At 41.5% G+C, this 18,417-nt stretch overlaps 3 protein-coding genes across 3 annotated transcripts; 2 read left to right on the top strand and 1 right to left on the bottom strand.

Annotated features, from left to right (window-relative positions):
- Nucleotides 1–2,225: 2,225 nt before the first annotated feature.
- aicda (activation-induced cytidine deaminase) lies at nt 2,226–4,276 on the top strand. Its single transcript, XM_026184990.2, has 5 exons — nt 2,226–2,444; nt 3,083–3,248; nt 3,359–3,641; nt 3,783–3,895; nt 4,009–4,276. Exons 1-5 carry the CDS (start codon nt 2,383–2,385, stop codon nt 4,057–4,059), a joined length of 675 nt encoding a protein of 224 aa, XP_026040775.1. The 5' UTR covers nt 2,226–2,382; the 3' UTR covers nt 4,060–4,276.
- A 437-nt stretch (nt 4,277–4,713) lies between these two features.
- On the top strand, nt 4,714–12,784 carry LOC113032223 (adaptin ear-binding coat-associated protein 1-like). The gene is made up of 7 exons (XM_026184989.2): nt 4,714–4,896; nt 5,822–5,922; nt 7,915–8,019; nt 8,485–8,566; nt 8,691–8,799; nt 8,999–9,146; nt 11,194–12,784. The coding sequence occupies exons 1-7, from the start codon at nt 4,796–4,798 to the stop codon at nt 11,304–11,306; spliced, it is 759 nt and encodes a 252-aa protein (XP_026040774.1). The 5' UTR covers nt 4,714–4,795; the 3' UTR covers nt 11,307–12,784.
- A 73-nt stretch (nt 12,785–12,857) lies between these two features.
- mfap5 (microfibril associated protein 5) lies at nt 12,858–16,488 on the bottom strand. The gene is made up of 7 exons (XM_080308365.1): nt 16,266–16,488; nt 15,241–15,315; nt 15,097–15,129; nt 14,976–15,002; nt 14,808–14,895; nt 13,924–13,997; nt 12,858–13,433 (listed from the first exon to the last, which is right to left on the bottom strand). Exons 1-7 carry the CDS (start codon nt 16,471–16,473, stop codon nt 13,321–13,323), a joined length of 618 nt encoding a protein of 205 aa, XP_080164491.1. The 5' UTR covers nt 16,474–16,488; the 3' UTR covers nt 12,858–13,320.
- Between the last annotated feature and the right edge of the window lie 1,929 nt (nt 16,489–18,417).

Here is an 18,417-nt window from a genome sequence, read left to right as displayed (position 1 = left end):
GTAGCTATTAGCTGCATCCCCAAAATACTGAGTTATTACAAAGATTTAATCATATTCAGTTATGCTTTCATTTGTATGGAGATTGTAGCACGCTATGTAAAAGTTATACATAGATATTATGACTTGAGCATGTGTGTGGTTTGCAGGTGAATGGCAGTTTATATGACTAAGTGGGGAAATACACACAACCCCCCTGCTTGAGGCTAACCTTAATATGGTTAGCAGCCCTCACGCTTGCATTGCGAGTCTACCCCACTGCTAACCTCAGACGATGTCAGTATAGCATCAATCTGCCACACATAAACACCACAGGATGTTTGTGCAGTGTTAATGTGTGTGGGAAGGAGGCATATCACACCTGATGTGAAGGCAAATATAGGCCTATACTTTGCTGCTAAATCATGCAAGCCAAGCCATAGTGGAAAATCGCCGTCCTTTAATTAACTTAAATGACAAAGCTGAAACACCTAGTAACACAGCGGTGTTGTAGCATGCACGAGTAAGTGTGTGGTCAGGGCATTTTCGCCTTGTAAAAGCTGTAGTCTTTACTTGTGACACTTCTCGGTCATCATCAGGTTGTTTCCACGTGACTGCCAAACAGTAGACACCTGTAAGCTGGGCCTCTACCCGCCTGATCTGTAGCTATTATTGTTGTCAGGAAACAGATGTGAGTTCACACACTGGAAAGAAAGTCTGTTTGTGACTGTGGTCATATGCGTCTGCACGGTATGGCTGTGTGAGTGTGTATGTGTGTGTGTGCCTGTGCGCGCATGAGCAGGGTGTGGGCGGGTGGGTTTCGGAAAGTATGACTTGGCATTTCTTACACCCGGTCCCCCCCATCCTCGACTACGGTTTAAATGCATGTCTGGCCATACGGTACTACTCCAGCACACACACACACACATTCATACAGTGCACAGGAGGGGTGGTAGTGCACGCATGAGTGTTCATGAGTGACTGTGAGATGACCTTGGTCAACTGTGGTCAAACCCAGAGAGGTGGTTGGGAAGTGGTTACATATAGTTTGGCATTTGATCAGCCTCTTGAAGTCCAGAAAAGACACATGCGCTCAAGATCAAATGTGCAGAGACATTAGGCTTAGTGCGCTGTCAGAGTAATGCAATATGATGTGAGGTTGTTCAGTGCATGTAGACACACACACACACATGAATCACTCTAAATTTGGGGGCACCACACAATCACAGGATAAATTAGATAAATTTGTTCCAGATGATGTATAACATATAGACTGTGTTAATGACATGCTCATACAGATGGCCAACACACACATGCTTGCACACATACACACACAGATGAGCGCCAAAAACAGCCACCCTGGGAAACGGTGAATTCCCCAAACCACAGAGTGCATGAGAGGGTGAGGGGAGTCATGGGAAAGCAGGATGCCTGCATGCAGTGCCACTGAGTGAGCAGACTGGGCCCAAGCTAAAACAGACTGAGCAAAAAAGAAGCAAAATAATACACATCCTGATTTGGCACCGAACCGATGACAGCATCTGAAGGTTCAAAGGCTTGTGAGTGCGATTTATCCACACGCTGTGGTCGGTCAGCTGGCCAGCCAGTCCGGCAGGCACGTAGGACGAGGTGGGTCGATTACAGGTCTGCTCCCATCCTGACACAGTTTGGGAAAACCCAGATGAAAATACAAAGTACGTGTTACGTCTGGGAACGCCTGTAACTCCACCAAATCTTGGGGCCCCTGAGGAAGTGGGGAGGGGGGACCAGCTAGGTGGAAAAGACTGAATAGCACTGTAAATCAAGGTGAGACGGTATCTGGAAGCTTTTACTTGATGATATGGCAAAAACAAACAGTTGAGAGCCTGTGACTGCATGAGTCTTAAGTGTCTGGAAAGTTCCATCCAGTTGGCTCCATTTACTGACGTCTGTAAAAACTCCAAAGGTTACAAATCACGTCAAACGCTCCTCTCATGTGTGGTCACTCGGATTATTTTTTAAAATCTGCGTTGTGTAATCTCCCCCTCCAATAAAATTCCTTTATTGCCTTTCACCAAAAGAATGGTTTCACTTTAATCATTGTTTAAACAGATGTCAAATTCTTTAAATAAACATAAGAACCACGAAGCATTCAAAAAGAAAACATTTGGCCAGTGAGTAATCCAATTACAACTTTAATTGCTTAGCAGCAGCACGGTGTAATCCAGCCGTCTCTTCTGTATCACGCCTCCCCAAATTATCTTTGAAAAATCATTCTGTCCAACCAGATGCTGCCTTGTGTTGTATGCAGGATGTTTATGTTTAGAGGTATATCTTCTCAGTTCCCTCCCTTTAACCCCCCAACACACACACACACACATACACACACACAAACACACTTTCACTCTTTCTCATTTACCTTCCTTTATGCTACCCAAGCCCGACGAGTGGCAAAGCGCGTCTTTTGAAATGATTGCAAAGCTAGACAGGTGAGCAAAATGGATATATTATATTTATATGTTGCATTTATCGTTCCAAACAACAACTATTTGACCAAATTGTGCGTGCAAACTATTTAATTAAGAAAAAAAAGAACGCTTTTTTTTATAGTTCTTTTACCACGCTACGATACTTTTGATGCCATTATAAGATTTGTCATTGGAAATCTGTTTCAATAATTATGACCCTTTACTCGTGAGTTATATCAGGGTTTCAGTATTAACAAGTGATGAATAACTGTCCTGCTTTCACTAAAAGTCGTGAAACTGAGAGTGAGAAAAGGTTTGTGAGTGAACGTAAGCCGCTTTCTGACTGTCCATCACTTGTGTTTGGTTAACCACAGGTTTTGCATGCATTACTTGTGCTAACTTAAGAGATAAAACTTGTATTAATGAGCGACTCATCTAAGTAGTAATAAGAATTAGTCTCAGACCTTAGTGGTGTAAAATTATTAATTGTGCGAATGACTAGGGAAACTTTCTGACACCACAAAGCTGCCACACCTTTTGCACTGAAATGTTGACTGATAAATTCAACATAGCGTGCTTTTAAATTGTATCTTGTTTTTTTTAAATCTGTGCTGTGTCTACTGCAGTGTGCTCTTTAATGTTTTCTCCCTTTATTTCAGTATGCTTTTGCCCAGAAAAAAGTTCCTCTATCATTACAAGAATGTGCGCTGGGCAAGGGGCCGGCATGAAACATACCTCTGTTTTGTAGTAAAAAGACGAGTAGGGCCTGACTCCTTGTCCTTTGACTTTGGACACCTCCGCAACCGCAATGGCTGCCATGTAGAGGTAGGTAAAGTGGGAGAAGATATGAAAAGGGTCTGCTCAGTAGCAAGAGAGAAAACAGCAATTGAATGAAGGCTGTATAATGATTATTTTATTCTTATTTTTCTCTGCAGCTGCTGTTCCTGCGCCACCTTAGTACATTATGCCCTGGTCTATCTGGGTATGGATTTCATGGGGAGAGGAGGGTCAGCTACTCTATCACCTGGTTCTGCTCCTGGTCTCCCTGTGCAAACTGCTCTTCCAGACTGGCCCAGTTCCTCAAACAGACACCCAACCTTCGCCTCAGGATCTTTGTCTCTCGTCTTTACTTCTGTGACATGGAGGACAGTCGTGAAAGAGAGGGTCTCAGGCTGCTTAAAAAAGTCGGCGTGCACATCACAGTCATGAGTTACAAAGGTGGATGAATGAATTTATGCATATGTGGGCGATAAACAGAAAAAGTAGAGACATATTTGACTTTAGAGTTGTGCACTATTCCCTAAAATAGTCCTTTCCTGGATATCAGTAACAATTATTTATTTTGCTAATTGTTTTAAGACTTCTTCTACTGCTGGCAGACTTTTGTGGCTCAGCAAAGCAAATTTAAGGCCTGGGAAGATCTGCATCGAAACTCAGTACGTCTGGCCAGAAAACTCAACCGCATCCTCCAGGTATAACATGTAACACACAACATATTTTCCCTCAGGCAAGCAGGATGAGGCCAATCGAAATAATGATGTGTTCAGAATGATAATAATGTCCTGTTCTGCCTTTTCTCTTTCAGCCCTGTGACACAGAAGATTTAAGAGATGCCTTCAAGCTTCTTGGACTGTAAAACAAACCTGTGGCTGCCTCTGAAGTTAGCATTAAGTCTATTATTAAGTCTGATGAGAAAAAGATATGTTGGTGTTGGACCATCACTACAAGAGCTAAACTGAGAATTAGAAAAACTGAGAAAAAAATGCTTTCAAGTTGTGGCAAGGCTTGTAACATTGGGTAGCTGCTGCTTGCTGTATCTGTAGCGAAGTCAAATAAAGTACTTTACAATCAGATACTGGATTGTGTTATTGATTGCGAACGGTAATCATTATTAATGTTATAGTTTTATAGTACCAATTATTCTGGGCCGATAAGCTAACTACCGGTAGGTAGTAGCTACCATAACCCACAACTGTACTGGAATAGTTTTTAACCATAATCCACGTGGATTATGGTTAAAAACTATTCCAGTTTTTCACATTTAAACTGTACTCTGGCAATAAAGTCGAAAAACAAAGGTCGTAATCAAAGCAGCAAAGGCTTAATATCAAAATTTTAAAGTTAAACCGAAAACAATCCCATAATACAACCAAGAGCTATTAATCATTTGATTTGTTCCTTTTGATCTAGCGTAGAAAATGTGTGCGTAACACCCCTTTAATGTAGCAACGTGTCGGTAGCAATGGCGCAGAGGGACCCGCTTATGCGCAAATACACCGTCTATTACGGTCAAATAGCCGTTAACGCGGCGCGGACACACCACACCGTCACCATCACCGCCACCGGCGTACTCCGACTGAGTAAAAGTCAAGATGGCGACTGATGGTCAGTTCGAATATGAGTCGATCCTCTGTGTCAAACCTGAAGTCAACGTTTACCGAATCCCACCGAGAACATCTAACCGGGCTATCAGGTGAGGGATGGGGGAGGTTTCTGACCCAGCGCTCGCTTGCTGCTGCCTTTAGAAGCCGTTGCCTCAGCGACCTGCCTACCAACCTACCCAGCTCATCCGCTAGTCACGAAGCCTCACGTAGCGGCGGCGGTAGTTTATGAGCAGGTTGTTTTTGGGTGTGTATTTACAAGGTCATAGGGTTGTACTGGGCCCTGTTAGCCCACTTAACAACGACTGTATCGGATCGGCTACATCCCTCTCGGTTTGTCTGTGTTCGTGCTTTCATCCTGTGACACATCAGGAGAGATCTGGCACTTAAAATCAGCTATCAGCTGAGAACAGCGTGCTACACGTCCTAATTTCGCTAGTTTGTCGTTTAAGTACAAACAGAAGAGCATCCCTGAGGCTGCAGAGAGGCTAGAGTCCTCCTCAAGGACGCTTGAACATTGTTTGATGTTGCTCCATGTCAAGGGGTTAAACATGGGCTGTCCTGGCTCATAGCCAATGTGGTCACCTCAATCCATTGTTATGTCTTTACTGTGCAGATAATGCATATGTTATAAAGAGGTCGATATTGGTTTGTTTACCCCATTTTTCATTGGCTGGTCCTTCAGCATGACCTGCTGCAGCTGCTTCTGACTGGACATTACACCAACCAAACAGTAGCATGTGCCTCAGGTCCCATGAGCCACAGGATTGGTTAACCGCTGACCATATGTATTGTGAGTAAGGGTGATGATGTAATATTTCATCCCCATGTCTCAGTGAAATGTCTTAGTCACGTTTTGCACACGTAGAAAATGAGTGTGTCTGAGTATGACAAATCATAACAGTAACTTTCCTGTGTCTTGCTTATTCACCTCCTCTGTCAACATCAGTCTGAGTAAACTGTCAACAATTCACCTACATCACAACATCTACCTCTGTGTGTGTGTGCGTGTCTTAGGGCTGCTGATTGGAAGCTGGATGCTCCTGACTGGACGGGACGCATGCGTGTGACGGCCCGGGGCAAAGTAGCCTACGTGAAATTGGAAGACAAAGTCTCTGGTGAGAGACGAGCAGACAGGGCAGCGCCATTGTTTACCGGGCTGTCGCTGCTGTAAATCACTTCACTGTATAGTCTCCTGTTTGTCACCCTGCCCCTCTGTTACTCATCGATTCCAAGGTGACCCAGCCTGCAGCCGAGTGAGCAGTCTGGAGGCTGCATCAGTGCATTTTTTAGAAACTTAATGTCCTTGTTTTCTGTAAAATACACCTTTTGTTTTCCATTCACGTAACATGGCAACAATTACAAGTTCTGGTCTGATTCTTTAAATCCTAAAGAAAGGTGGTTTATTTACTACCTCCTTCAGCATAGGATACAAGTAATGTCCTGCAGAACAATCAGAATAACAAATAGGTGATGCAGATCGTGTAAATTTGAATTAACATAACCTGATGATATGTTTTGAACCTGGAATAGCAGCCTTTAAATGTGGACACAGAACTGCTGTGATAAAATCTTCATCATGAAGTAAATCATTTAGAAAATCAAGATTATTCAATTCAGTTTTATTTATCTAACTCTAAAACACAAGAACAAACACCTCAAGGTGCTTTATATTATAAGGTAAAGTACCTACAATAATGCAGTGTAAATCCCACCAATCAACTAACCCATTTTGAGCAAAGATTTGGTGACAGTGGGAAGGAAAAACTCCCTTTTAGCTGGAAGAAACCAGGCCCAGGTAGGAGCAGCCATCTGCTGCGACCAACTGGGGGTGATGGGGAGAAGACACAATGTGAAAGAGATTCATAGCTGTATTAAAATGACCAAAGTGAGTTTAAGGTTTACAGTAATTGAGCTTGAATACGTTATAGTACCATGCAAAAGTTGTTGTTGTTTTTTATGGACATTGACTACTTTTTGGTTCATTTTCGGTCCAGTCCCTGTACCTGACCATTTTCAGAGAAATGTTTTTTTTCTGTTTGTTTGTTAAGCTGCTTAACATTGACCTGTGACTCATTCAAGCATAAAAAAAGACACCTGACTCAAGTGACAAACCAGTGTTGTGTCTACACATAACACTTAGGAAAGAACCCAGTTTAATTTGTACCTTTAGGCACTTTGTCACAAAAACACATAATTTGTTCCCATGTCTTTAGTTAAATCTACAGTAAATGCCAAAAATAACACCGTTGGAGAGCACAAAATAGTATTTTTTGTACCAGCAAGGTGATTCCCAAAAATTTGGCCTATGTCAGCATGGTGTGTAGTGTATCCTTAAAAAATGAGTAAACTGGATGAGAGTAGAGGAAAAAAGAAAAAGTGGGAGGTGTAAGACACTGTCTAAAGCAGATGAACAGAAAGCCTTGTCCTTAAGAGGAAAAACTACAGCAAAGACCTGAAATTTGCAGTTCAAGTCATCAGTATGTACGGAGGAGGTACAACAGCCATCTCCAAAACGTGTAGAAGACTCTGCCATGGTTTGGGGCTGCATTTCAGCCAATGATGTTGGTGAACTTGTCCAAATCGATTGAATTATGAAAACAAAGAAGTACCATCAGATTTTGATAATATAAAGAAATGATGAGGGATACTCAGGATGTTTGCATAGGACTGTATATCCGTTGTTGTATTGCTGCCTTTAAGATTATCATGAATTCATCTGACCTGAATCACATAAACCTTTATTAAAGTAAGTGAGGACATGATGACCAACTAATCTGAGTATGACCGGGATTTTTACTGACTTTATAGGCTATATATTCCTGTTTATTTAAAACCACCTGAAACATATTGCAACATACAAAGCTATAGGTGAGTATCTAAAATAAGCTTTTTGTAGTCCATCTTCAGGGCCCTGTAGTTTCAACACAGTCGACATCAATGATGTCATCGTCACATTGTTTAAGAGACTTTTGTGAGTGCAGTCAGATTCTCACCAGCTCCACACTTATTTAATTATTCTCCTTCACATCTGTCCTTTACCTCGTGGCATTTTCCATCAAACCTTCAGACTGTTTTGCCAAGCTGATAACGAACACATATCTTTTCAGGGGAGCTTTTTGCCCAAGCACCAGTGGACGAGTATCCTGGAGTTGCAATGGAAACAGTTAGCGACTCAAGCCGTTACTTTGTGCTGCGCATCATGGACGACAACGGTGGGTAAAACAATTATTGCTAAGCCATAAAATATTGAAAAAAAATGTGTTTGAACAGGATACAAGGACATTATCCGGATTGATGTGGGTTTTTTTTAAAAGTCTAATAAATTTAAATTAAAGAATGTTGGGTATTTTTTTAAAGCCTTTAAAATATTTTTTATAGAATCACATACTGTCTGTTTTAGAGATTACTGAACTGTGGAGTAGCTGTATCCATAATTTGTTTCGCAAAGACAAAACTTTATTACATAATTCAAATTTCGTTCAGTCCTGATTTTTATTTTAAAGGTCTTCATTTTTAAAGTAATGCAGGGACAGTGATCATTACAGAAGTTCTGTTTCTGTACAGCACATTTTCAGCCAGTTTGTGCTACGGTGTGCAGGTCATTCTGAGAAACCTGTGGGTTTATTTTGTTTGTTATTACTGCTGTAACTTGTTGTCTTTGTGTTTTTTTATCAAAGGCCGCACTGCATTTATAGGCATTGGGTTTGGAGACCGAAGCGATGCCTTCGACTTCAATGTCGCACTTCAGGACCACTTTAAGTATGAAGCTGCTCTGTGAACACAGCTCTAATCATGACTAATTGAGTTGTCAGTGTATTTTTTTCCTTTAGTGTTTCCTAAGATACATTTTTGTATCACTGCTTTCCTCCCTTGCTTTCTTCAGGTGGGTGAAACAGGAAACTGAATTTAGCAAGCAGGCTCAGGCTCCAGACTCCACTCCAAAGCTGGACCTGGGCTTCAAAGAAGGACAGACCATTACTCTGAACATTGGGGTATTATTTATTTTCATAGAGTTTCATAGTACTAGTGTGGTGTTCAGGCCTTTTTCAAAGCTGTACAAATATGTCTCTGTCAAGCTCAAATGCATTGCATCGCATATATTTACTGCTAGGTTTAAAAAAGCATCAATCATACTGGATATACCCTCATTCATGCACAGATTTTGTTTCCTTCCATCTATATCTTATCTAGCAATCGAAAAAGAAGGACAGGTCTCGTCCACAGAGTTCAGGCGGCTTTGGGCTCCTTCCGCCTCCCCCTGGGGGCAAACTGGCTCCACCCCCTTCTTCCAGATCAACAAATCATAACACACAACCATCAGCAGGAGGAAGTGACTCTGGTATGTAACAGTCCAACAACAACCCCATGTTTAATCTTCACCTCAATTTACAATGTTATGAGGTTAAGAAAAGATATAAAGGAGGTTTCAGAACTAGGGCTGCGGTATATCATATCGTCCAGTATGATACCGGAATAAATTTTTACGTGATTTAAAAGCGTCGTATCGTGATATCAGCGACAGAGCGGCGCCATGTGTTTACATTCCCTAGCATGCACAATAAGAAAACAAGCCCAGGCATGTCTGACTGCGAGAGTCGCATGTCAGCTTCCGATGATGATTTAGTAAAAGAGGGAGCTACTTCACTGAACTCCAAACACAGCACAATGGAAGCAACAAACTTATTTCACCACTCGAGGCAAAAACAGATCGTTGAGTTCAAGAAGGCTGCAAAGGTGGAGATGCTAGCAGCTGGTGATGTGCAGCCCAAAAGTAAAACAAATGAGTCACATGAGTCGCTGGCTATACTCCATATGACAGGAGGAGCATATGTGGATGGAAATTACTGATGCGGTTACTCTGTAGAAAAGTAGGGCTTTAAGGAGCTGGTTAAAAGTTCTACTCAAGGTAGAACATCCCGGTTGAAATGAAATGCTGTTCACTTTCAGTTTTATAACATGACAAATCTGTGCACAGTCCTAAAGAGTTTCAAGTTGTGAATTTTTTTTAAACACCGCATAGGCTTCTTCATCGCTTACATTTGACTTAATGCTGTGTCACTACTACGCTCAAAATGATGCTTGCAATTCCACCAGGTGCAGCGCAGCAGCTCTGGTCTGCGATACTTAAAATAGCATCGGGTCAGTTTTTTTATAGAACGACTGTCAAGCTGCACAGAGCCAATAAGGAGGGCAGGAAGTCAGGTATAGAAATCTGGCCACTTTTCAAAATAATAGACCACATGCACAGTTTTCTGAAACTCTCCTGTTGTGATTTGAAGCCGTGCTAAAGGCAACAGAAAACCGCACTCGAGACACAGTCTCACAGACAAGCGGCAGGTGTATTTCAGGGGTTAATGTGAAGGTCGTGAATCTGTGCAGTTTGCTGGTTGAGCCCAGTTTTTAATTTATGTCAGAAGCAGTTTTTTTTGATTTATAGTGCAAATGAAGGTGAACCTTATTACTCCATTAATGCTTCGAGTTTGGGCGCTGCTTTTTCATTTACAGTGGGGGATCTGACCTGCTTAAAGCAGAAGTCAAACTGAAAAAAAAATGCTTCCAGAAATGAATCAGAGTGTTGAAGATTAGTTCCTTGAGCTTGTCTGTTTCCATTGAAGCACAAGTCAGTCTTCATAGTTGATGTAGTGAGTACAGTGTTGCGCAGGTCTATTATCCAAAACTATGACACATATTTTTTTTAAATATCTTTCATTTAGAAAATAGTGTTTCCTGTAGCTTCTGTAGCATAGATGTTTACAGAGCTAAACTGTGTCATGGTTTTCTACACTCTTCTAGTGGTATCTAATCATGCGCGCGGTTTCGGTTTCGTGTATTAAGATTTGTAGATGCCTGTGTAAGATTTCCTCCGCCATCTGTATAGAGCAGAGGTGAATGTGTGTTTAAAGCACTGAAAAACATTCCAAAAGCTTGTCTATCTGAAATCATTGTCCTGTTAGTGGCGCGGTGTGTGTGGTTTGTCCAGAGTAAATGTGGGAAAAGACTCACTAGTTTTGAGTTTCAAGTGGAAATTTTCAATACTTTACCACCATTGTGTTTGGGTGGCGGCAGAAGTTTCAGAGGTCGAGATCTAGAAAGCTCAGTGCATAAAACTGAAACCGTGTGCATCACTGATACCACCAGGGTAAACTGGAAAATAGTGCGAATACCACTGTAAGTAAAAGTTGTAGGACAATATTTTTTGTTATCTGGTGAAATTATATTTTTATCGATTGCTTAGAGCTGATGTATTATTTGAGAAATCCTTGTATTGACATTCAGATAACTTTTTTAATCCCTCAAAAAGACAATTTGTTTGCAGATTATAACATATGACGTGTATTAAAGTTTCAGATGTGCGTCTCTCTTTTTCTTTGATTTCAAACTGCCAGGGTGTTTGCTAGACCTGGACTCCAGTAACTCCAACTCTGTGGCTCCACCCAACCCCACCTCGACAGGCAGCTCTGACCTGTGGGGAGACTTTGATTCTGCATCCCCGAAGTGAGGAGAGAGTCCCCCTGTTTTTTTCTCCCTTTTCTCTGTAAATTTATGCAGCACTTTTTGCAACTTTCTTTTCCCGATTACGGGGTCCCGTATCTCTCCCTGCCAAGCAGGGTAAGCCCCTGTCGTAGTTTTATTTCTCTTGAATTCCTCCTACTTTGTTCTGACCTCACAGCACCGTCTTAATTACGCTTACAGCTACAGCTGCGGGCCAACTTGACATATTCAGCAGGCTCTGCATCCCCATCATTCACTCCATCTGCTTGGACTCTGTATTTGTCTAGATTCGCCCTGTAACAGTTTATTCCGCCAATTTTCCCGTTCTTACAGTGTTTTATTTGCTAATGATACACAATAGGAATATCAAGGGAGGCATAATCTTGTCATCAACATCTAATGATCTACTGAAATCTAATGAAATGTTCATGAATGACTTAAATGTACAGAGAATATTTATTTTAAATGTGTATATACATATATTGTAAGTGGTTTGTAATTATTGTTGTTGGTCTACGTCCTGTTTCTCCAAGTCTCCAGCAGCGGGACTGATTATATGCACTGACTGACAGTCGCATCTGTCTGTGTAGTTAGTAATTCATGAAATCCGCAGTGAACGCCATGATTGGCTCATGCTAGCTTCAGTTTATTGCAACGTTTACCGCATAAGGATTTTACTTGAAAGACTCCTGTTAAGTCGCAGCTGATTTACAGAGCGGCCGTGCTCTTTAGCACTCTCTGCTCGGCTCTTGCGGTTCTGCAGCTGTCAAACACATATTCCACCGGGGACGGGCCGCGGGAGCCGCGCGCATTGTTTTAACCATAAATCAGGACACTTGGAAGCAGGAATGCTGGATGGGAGAGGGTGTAAGCAAAAGAAGGAGAGGCATCAAGTGCTTTTATCTTTGCCTCAGGGGGGAAGCAGAGATGATTTAGTCCGTGTTATGTCATCTTCACTCAGCACAGCTGTTAAAGTTGTGACTGGTGAGTCATTTAGGTCACGGCCTCTCTCCTCGTCAGTGAATCGCTCTGTGTTTCTGTCTCCGTAAGTGTTTATGAGAAGGGCGATCGGGTCGTGCTCAAGCACAGCGTGTTGTGCTGTACAGATGAGTTAAATGTGAACTCCAGTTCCATATCAAGGTGTTAAGCTATCAGCGGTATTGTGATGCAGACAAATGCAACGTGGAAATAAGATAGTCCGTGTTTGATGCAGTGTTTTGTTGTGATATTGTTGTGTACCCAGAGATGGATTATGTAAAAAATGATATCACACGCACATGTGTTGTAACAGATGTGCAGTGGAAAGTGGTGTGATAATGGATCAGAGAACAGAGTGTGTGTGAGTGTAAAGCCCCAAGGATGCTTGTCAGTGTTTGTTTATTGTCTAAATTATTTCTCCCAGATGTTACCTGTTATTCAAACCGTAAGTGTGTGTGCAAATGAATATGCAAAGAAAACTATAAAGAAAACACTTAATGGCCATAACTTTCTTTTGTGGTTGTTGTTTTTTTTTCTTCTTCTTTAAATTGAGTAGTAAAAAAATAAATAATCTCGTGAACAACTTCCATTATATTTTATTGGTTACAATAGTGCACATAATACTGAACGGTCAGTGTGTACCTTACAATCCACAACAGAGTGGGTCTTTGTTTTACTTTGTTTCTTATACGATTAAGTGACTCAGTGCTCCTATAGGCCCATTACTGCAGTACCTCAAATGGATCGTAAACCATGGAAGACATGACCTGTGTCCAATACACACGGACGAAATGAAATACTCACACAGTAAAAGGACGAATACATAAACATATGTAGATATGACTCAGCACACGTGTGTGTGTGTGTGTGTGTGTGTGTGTGTGTGTGTGTGTGTGTGTGTGTGTGCTCGCGTGAAAGAAAAGGAAAGAGACCCTCAGGTGTGGCGCAGCGGATTTATGGTGTTTTTATTGGCTGTTTTCGATGACGACGCCCATGGGTCGCACCATCGTCACCCGGTGGTCACGGGCCCATTCTAGGCAAGATCAGGCTTTGTTTGCCCAGGTTTGGGGGTTGCCACGACGATTGCGACAACGTTTGCTATTGGATGACCTCTGGATACGTCTGGGCCACCCAGACAACTCTCTGCATAATTCAGCTGTAATGTAAAGAAAGGGGAAAAAAGGGTTATTTATTTGTATGCATATTTTCATGGACTGTAAGATCACTGTTCCTTTATACAGACAGGTGACAAATGAAAGGCGAAACCTGAGCCCTGCAGTGGAGGGATCCTGTGGCTCTGACCTGCTGTGGTGTGGTTCATACCTGCTGTCATTTTTATCATTCTTCATCTATTAAACAAAAGATCCAAGTTTAATTTTAATAAAATAAAAGTGAGCGTTACAGCATCAGCAAATATATTATTATTATTATTATTATTGGCGATTTATTTGGTTTTTACCCTCAAAATCAAGCTGATGAATGTACCAACTTGTTAAACTGCACTCTTTGGCATCATCAACTGAGGGAACAAATTATATTTTTTTGGTTATTTGTTTTAGAGAATCACTGCCAAGGAGCAATGAAGCTGCTCCAGTGTTGTCTTTTCCTTTAATTTGTCACCTGTGTATACATTAAGACTAATTCACCTTTCAGATACTCATCCTCACGGCACACTGTCCTCACACAGATCTCTTTGTTGATCACATAAACACGAGGGAGGCTGCGAGAGCACCGGGGTAAAACATGAACATTATGAGGATGGATATACTGATACAGGCTGACAGGGTAACTGTGTTCAGTAATGAAAGTCTTGTGAGCTCAATACTGTTACACAAATATTGTACTAATAATTAAGGACGCTATTTGTAGTACTTTATACTTCTAGCTGTGTCTGTTAACATATCATTTAAGTAGTCTTCAGTAGTAGTTTTCCAGGCTTCTTGAAGGACATTCAAAGCTCTTTACTACTTGTACTGATGCAAAGATGAAGCTGTCATTTTCAGGGAATACCTCTTTGGGAATCACCCTGTCGGTGCAAAAATACTATTTTATGCCCGTCAAACGATGTTATCTTTGGCATAGATTAAATTACAGAAATGGCAACAAATTATGTGTTTTCGTGACAGGCTGCTGGTAACAAAGTGACTAAAGATGCAATTTAAAGCTGCTTTGCTGAGCTGTCTGTTATGTTTAGACACAATAGTGGTTCATCCCTTGAGTCAGGTGCCTTTTTATGATTGAATGACTCATGGGTCGGCGTTAAGTGGCTTAACAACCAAAAAATAAAAGTCCTCTAAAAATGATCAGGTGCGAGGACTGGACTGAAAATGTGTGAAAAAACAGCCAAAATGTCCAAAGAAAAGCCTGGAGAACTGTTGCTCAAGACCATTTCCTTGTTTTCTTTCACCACCTGTCGTTAAAACACTGAAGAAAAAGTAAGACCTTTACTGCTCAGTTTTTAAAAATAAGTAAGTCCTTTTTCTGGAAAAAAGACTAATTAAAAGTGTGTTGTAGAGGATTTGCAGATCACCTGTAGAGACAAAGACTACCAATACATCTCTTGATGGGCTTGTGAACTGAGTACATCCTGGTGCAAGGATACGTCTCCTCCCTACATTCTGCAGAGTGATAACAGCGGAGACACATGTCATGTTGATATTGTGTAAATCACAAAAGTCCTAAAAGTGGAGATACTCACCGGTTGGTATGGCGTTCCCAGGTGCTTCTAGAAGTGAGGAAAGAAAAGAAAAAGAATAAATGAGAAAAACTCAAAGAGTAGCAGACGTCTGTCATCATTATCAAAAGTAAAAGGGCTTTACCAGTTGGCTGAGTTTGGGCTATAACCGTGAGTGCTGTGGAACAGAAACCGCATGAGGGGAGAGGTTTGCAGCATAAAAGCAAACACACAGCGACTCAACCATAATTAAACAAGTTGATTTGTGTGTCCTGTTTGGTAACGTTACCCTGGAAACTGCAGAGGAGCAGGACCACTGGGAGGCTGCCCATTCCTTCAGCTTGTAAGGGGTGAACTTTACGAGCTGCAGGAAACCGAAGAGGAAAAGAGTCGGGATGATTTCACAGAGTGGAACTGCTCAATATCCTCACTATGATTTTTTTTTTCTAATTCCTTAACTGTTTATGTTTCCTTTAATCCCGTTACATAAATGCTAACAACATTTCAGCTCAGGGTAATGTTTTCCTTAGAGTTTTGCATCAGCTGAAAACACAGATGTGTAGCACAGTGTCGCACAAGAGCCTCTGATGTCATTTTTCCTACATTTATTTATTCTAGTATTTATTGGACTCCTTGTAAACAGATAAGTGATGCCTGATTTCCTTCCTCCTCCCCCCCCCCCCCCCCCCCCCCCTTCCCTCTCTCATCTCCCGCCCTGCACCATTCCTCTCCTGATGTGTCACAGTAACTTTGGAGTCCAAGATGTGAGTTCTCACAAAAGAATGTGTTTTTTGTGTGTGGCCTATTTGAGGACCCCTCCACCCCTCCTCTGTTACGCTCTCACATTCTTTCCCAGCTTTATTTTCAGAGAACATATCGCCGCTTTCCAACTGTACAATCATCGCCAGCCAATCTGAACTCGATGGTGGTTTTTTTTTTTCCACATCTTGTCCTTTCAGCAGCGATACATCCCAGAGTCACACATTTGCAATCACTCAGTTGAAAACACTGCATTTTTCTGCTTTAGCTGCTTGTTTGTCTCTGTTGGCTCGTTTGTGAGAGTTTTTTCACTCTTTATGTCTGCTGAACTTCGCATGCAATCAACCCTTCACTCGTCTACAAAGCCTTTTTGACTAAGTTAGTTAACTAGTCAGGCATTCTCCTCCTAACTTGTGTTTACATCTAATCAGAAGGATGTATCACCCAGTTAATGTCTTTGGCTGTGAGTTATCCTGAGTCTGCAGATGTTCTTCTGTGTAATTCCTACAGAATGTGTACAAATCAGGTGGAAAAAGAAACATAACTTGTACTCACAACTTTTGCTGTCGTCCACAACTGCTTTAGTTTTATGAATCTTTTGTCTTCTCTTCTTTTCCCCTCCTTCCCTCTCCTGCACCCTCCTTCTCCTCCTCTGCTTCCTCCTCCCTCTCCTCTTCCCCCTGTCCTCCTTCCCCTGGCACTTTTCATGCTTTTCGCTATTTTCATGTCTCGATTTGATAAAATCTTCTGCCTTTGTCGTCATATCTGATGGTTAGTATCCAATTATATTGCTGTGATAACACGCTATACTCACTTTACTTTGTAAAGGTAAACAGTCTACTGGACTGTATTATTCTCAAATCTAAAGGTGGGTCTTTATGACTGTTAGGATGCAGAGTAAGTTCAGGGGGCCTCCATGTGATGGATAAGAACTAAAGCTACCTGAACCTTTGCACAGTAGTGCATCTTTATATATTTTTACTTCCCCGTGTTTCACTGTTTCATCAGCATACATCAGCAGTTATCCTTCTCTGAATAAAGGTAGATTGAGCACAGGAGTTACAGACACGCTCAACAACTCATTTTCTTTGTATTTGCTTGAAAAAGCACACACAAAGATAAAAGAGATAGAAAAAGCTTTAATTTAATATTTCCTCTTGTATTCCTGTGACAAATGAGAAGGCTGTAAACATGAGCCATTTATTTCCTGGCATATGTTTGTAGTTATTTCACAAATTAACAGTCAAGAATGAGCTCCAAATCTGACTTTTGCAATACTTGGTACAGCCAGCAGATGGAGCAATGCACATAAGAAAGTGGTGCCTCCCATTAACAGACAATCGTCTTGACGCATGCTCAATCATTCAGGTAAGGATGCTCTCGTGGCCATTGATCAATGGTGAATGATCAATCATCGTGACAATTTGCATATTAATGATCATGATTATGATAAACAACATGAAGGCATGAATCCCTCTTGTCTTATATCAATGGTATTAATAGTGTTGGAAATATTTTCTTGGTACACTGTGGGTTCCTTAGTACCAAGCGCAAGCACAGCCTAACTGAGTGTTGTTGTTGTTGTTGTTGTTGTTGATCATCTCCATGCCTTTATGACCACATCACAGAATGTCACAAAGCTCAGATCATTTCAAACTGTCTTCATTGAGGCAGTTCTGCTTGCAAAAGGAGTTCCAACCCAATACTAGCAAGATGTAGAAAACAATTAACTTAATTAAAGTTATATGAGAAATGGATCATGTTATGACCTTTATTTAATTTATTGCCTGAAGTTAAAGGCGATCGACCTTGTCTGTATTTACAGATTACACAGGTAAGAATTAATCATGAATGCTCTCAAGAAAATAACAACATGTAGCTCCAAAGATGGTTTCTCATCCCCGATAAGCCCAAAGTACTTACACTCTGTCATCAGCTCACGCAGCTCGCTGTTTGTTCTCTTTCGAAACAAAGAGATGCATCACAATTGCTTGGAAGACCACAAGTTAGACAGGGAGTGGACATTTTTTATTACTGTATATAAACTTGTCATCTGTGGACTACAGTTCATTACATACCTAAGCTATCGTTCAGAGTTGTCTTATCCGTGTAGATGAAGGCCACTGTTCCAGACCCTTTGTCTCATTGTGTTGAAAGCTTTCTTTCATTGTGACCTTTATAGCAGCTTTGGTGAAACTTGACTCTTCTTTGGCTTCTACGAAGTTGACCAATATAAATATTGCTACGCATACTCTTGAAGCTACAAAGTCTTACTGGCTCTCACCATGTGGTGGGCCAAGTCAGCTCAATAGGGACACACTCATCATCTCCCTTGACATATTGGGGCTACATGGACTCCAGGTTGAGCCTGCGGGATGCCCCTAACAAGGTCGACAGGGTGAGGATGATGACAGCTTGACAGATAGAGGCAGTGTAAGCAAAAGAGACGAGGAGAGGAGCCAATAAGCACGATCAGTCCTGCGAACGTATCCAACTGCCCCTCGGTCTACACTTCTGTAGCAGGAGCTACAAAGTAAAGCTAAAATGAAGACAAAAAAGAGGATTAAAGGGGTCAGGTGCTGAGCAAGAAGGACCAGCAATGGTTAAGGCAAAACATGCCTGACTGTAAACACATGATAAAAACTCTAGTTGTTTATTAGTTGTATGGCATTGCATGAGGCATGCCGGCAATGCAATACATACCCTC

The sequence above is a fragment of the Astatotilapia calliptera genome, chromosome 11 (assembly GCF_964374335.1).
Source record: "Astatotilapia calliptera chromosome 11, fAstCal68.1, whole genome shotgun sequence".
In the NCBI taxonomy this organism is placed as follows: Eukaryota; Metazoa; Chordata; class Actinopteri; order Cichliformes; family Cichlidae; genus Astatotilapia; species Astatotilapia calliptera.
The sequence above is the reverse complement of the archived record's forward strand: the minus strand, read 5'-3'. Positions and strand labels throughout refer to the sequence as shown.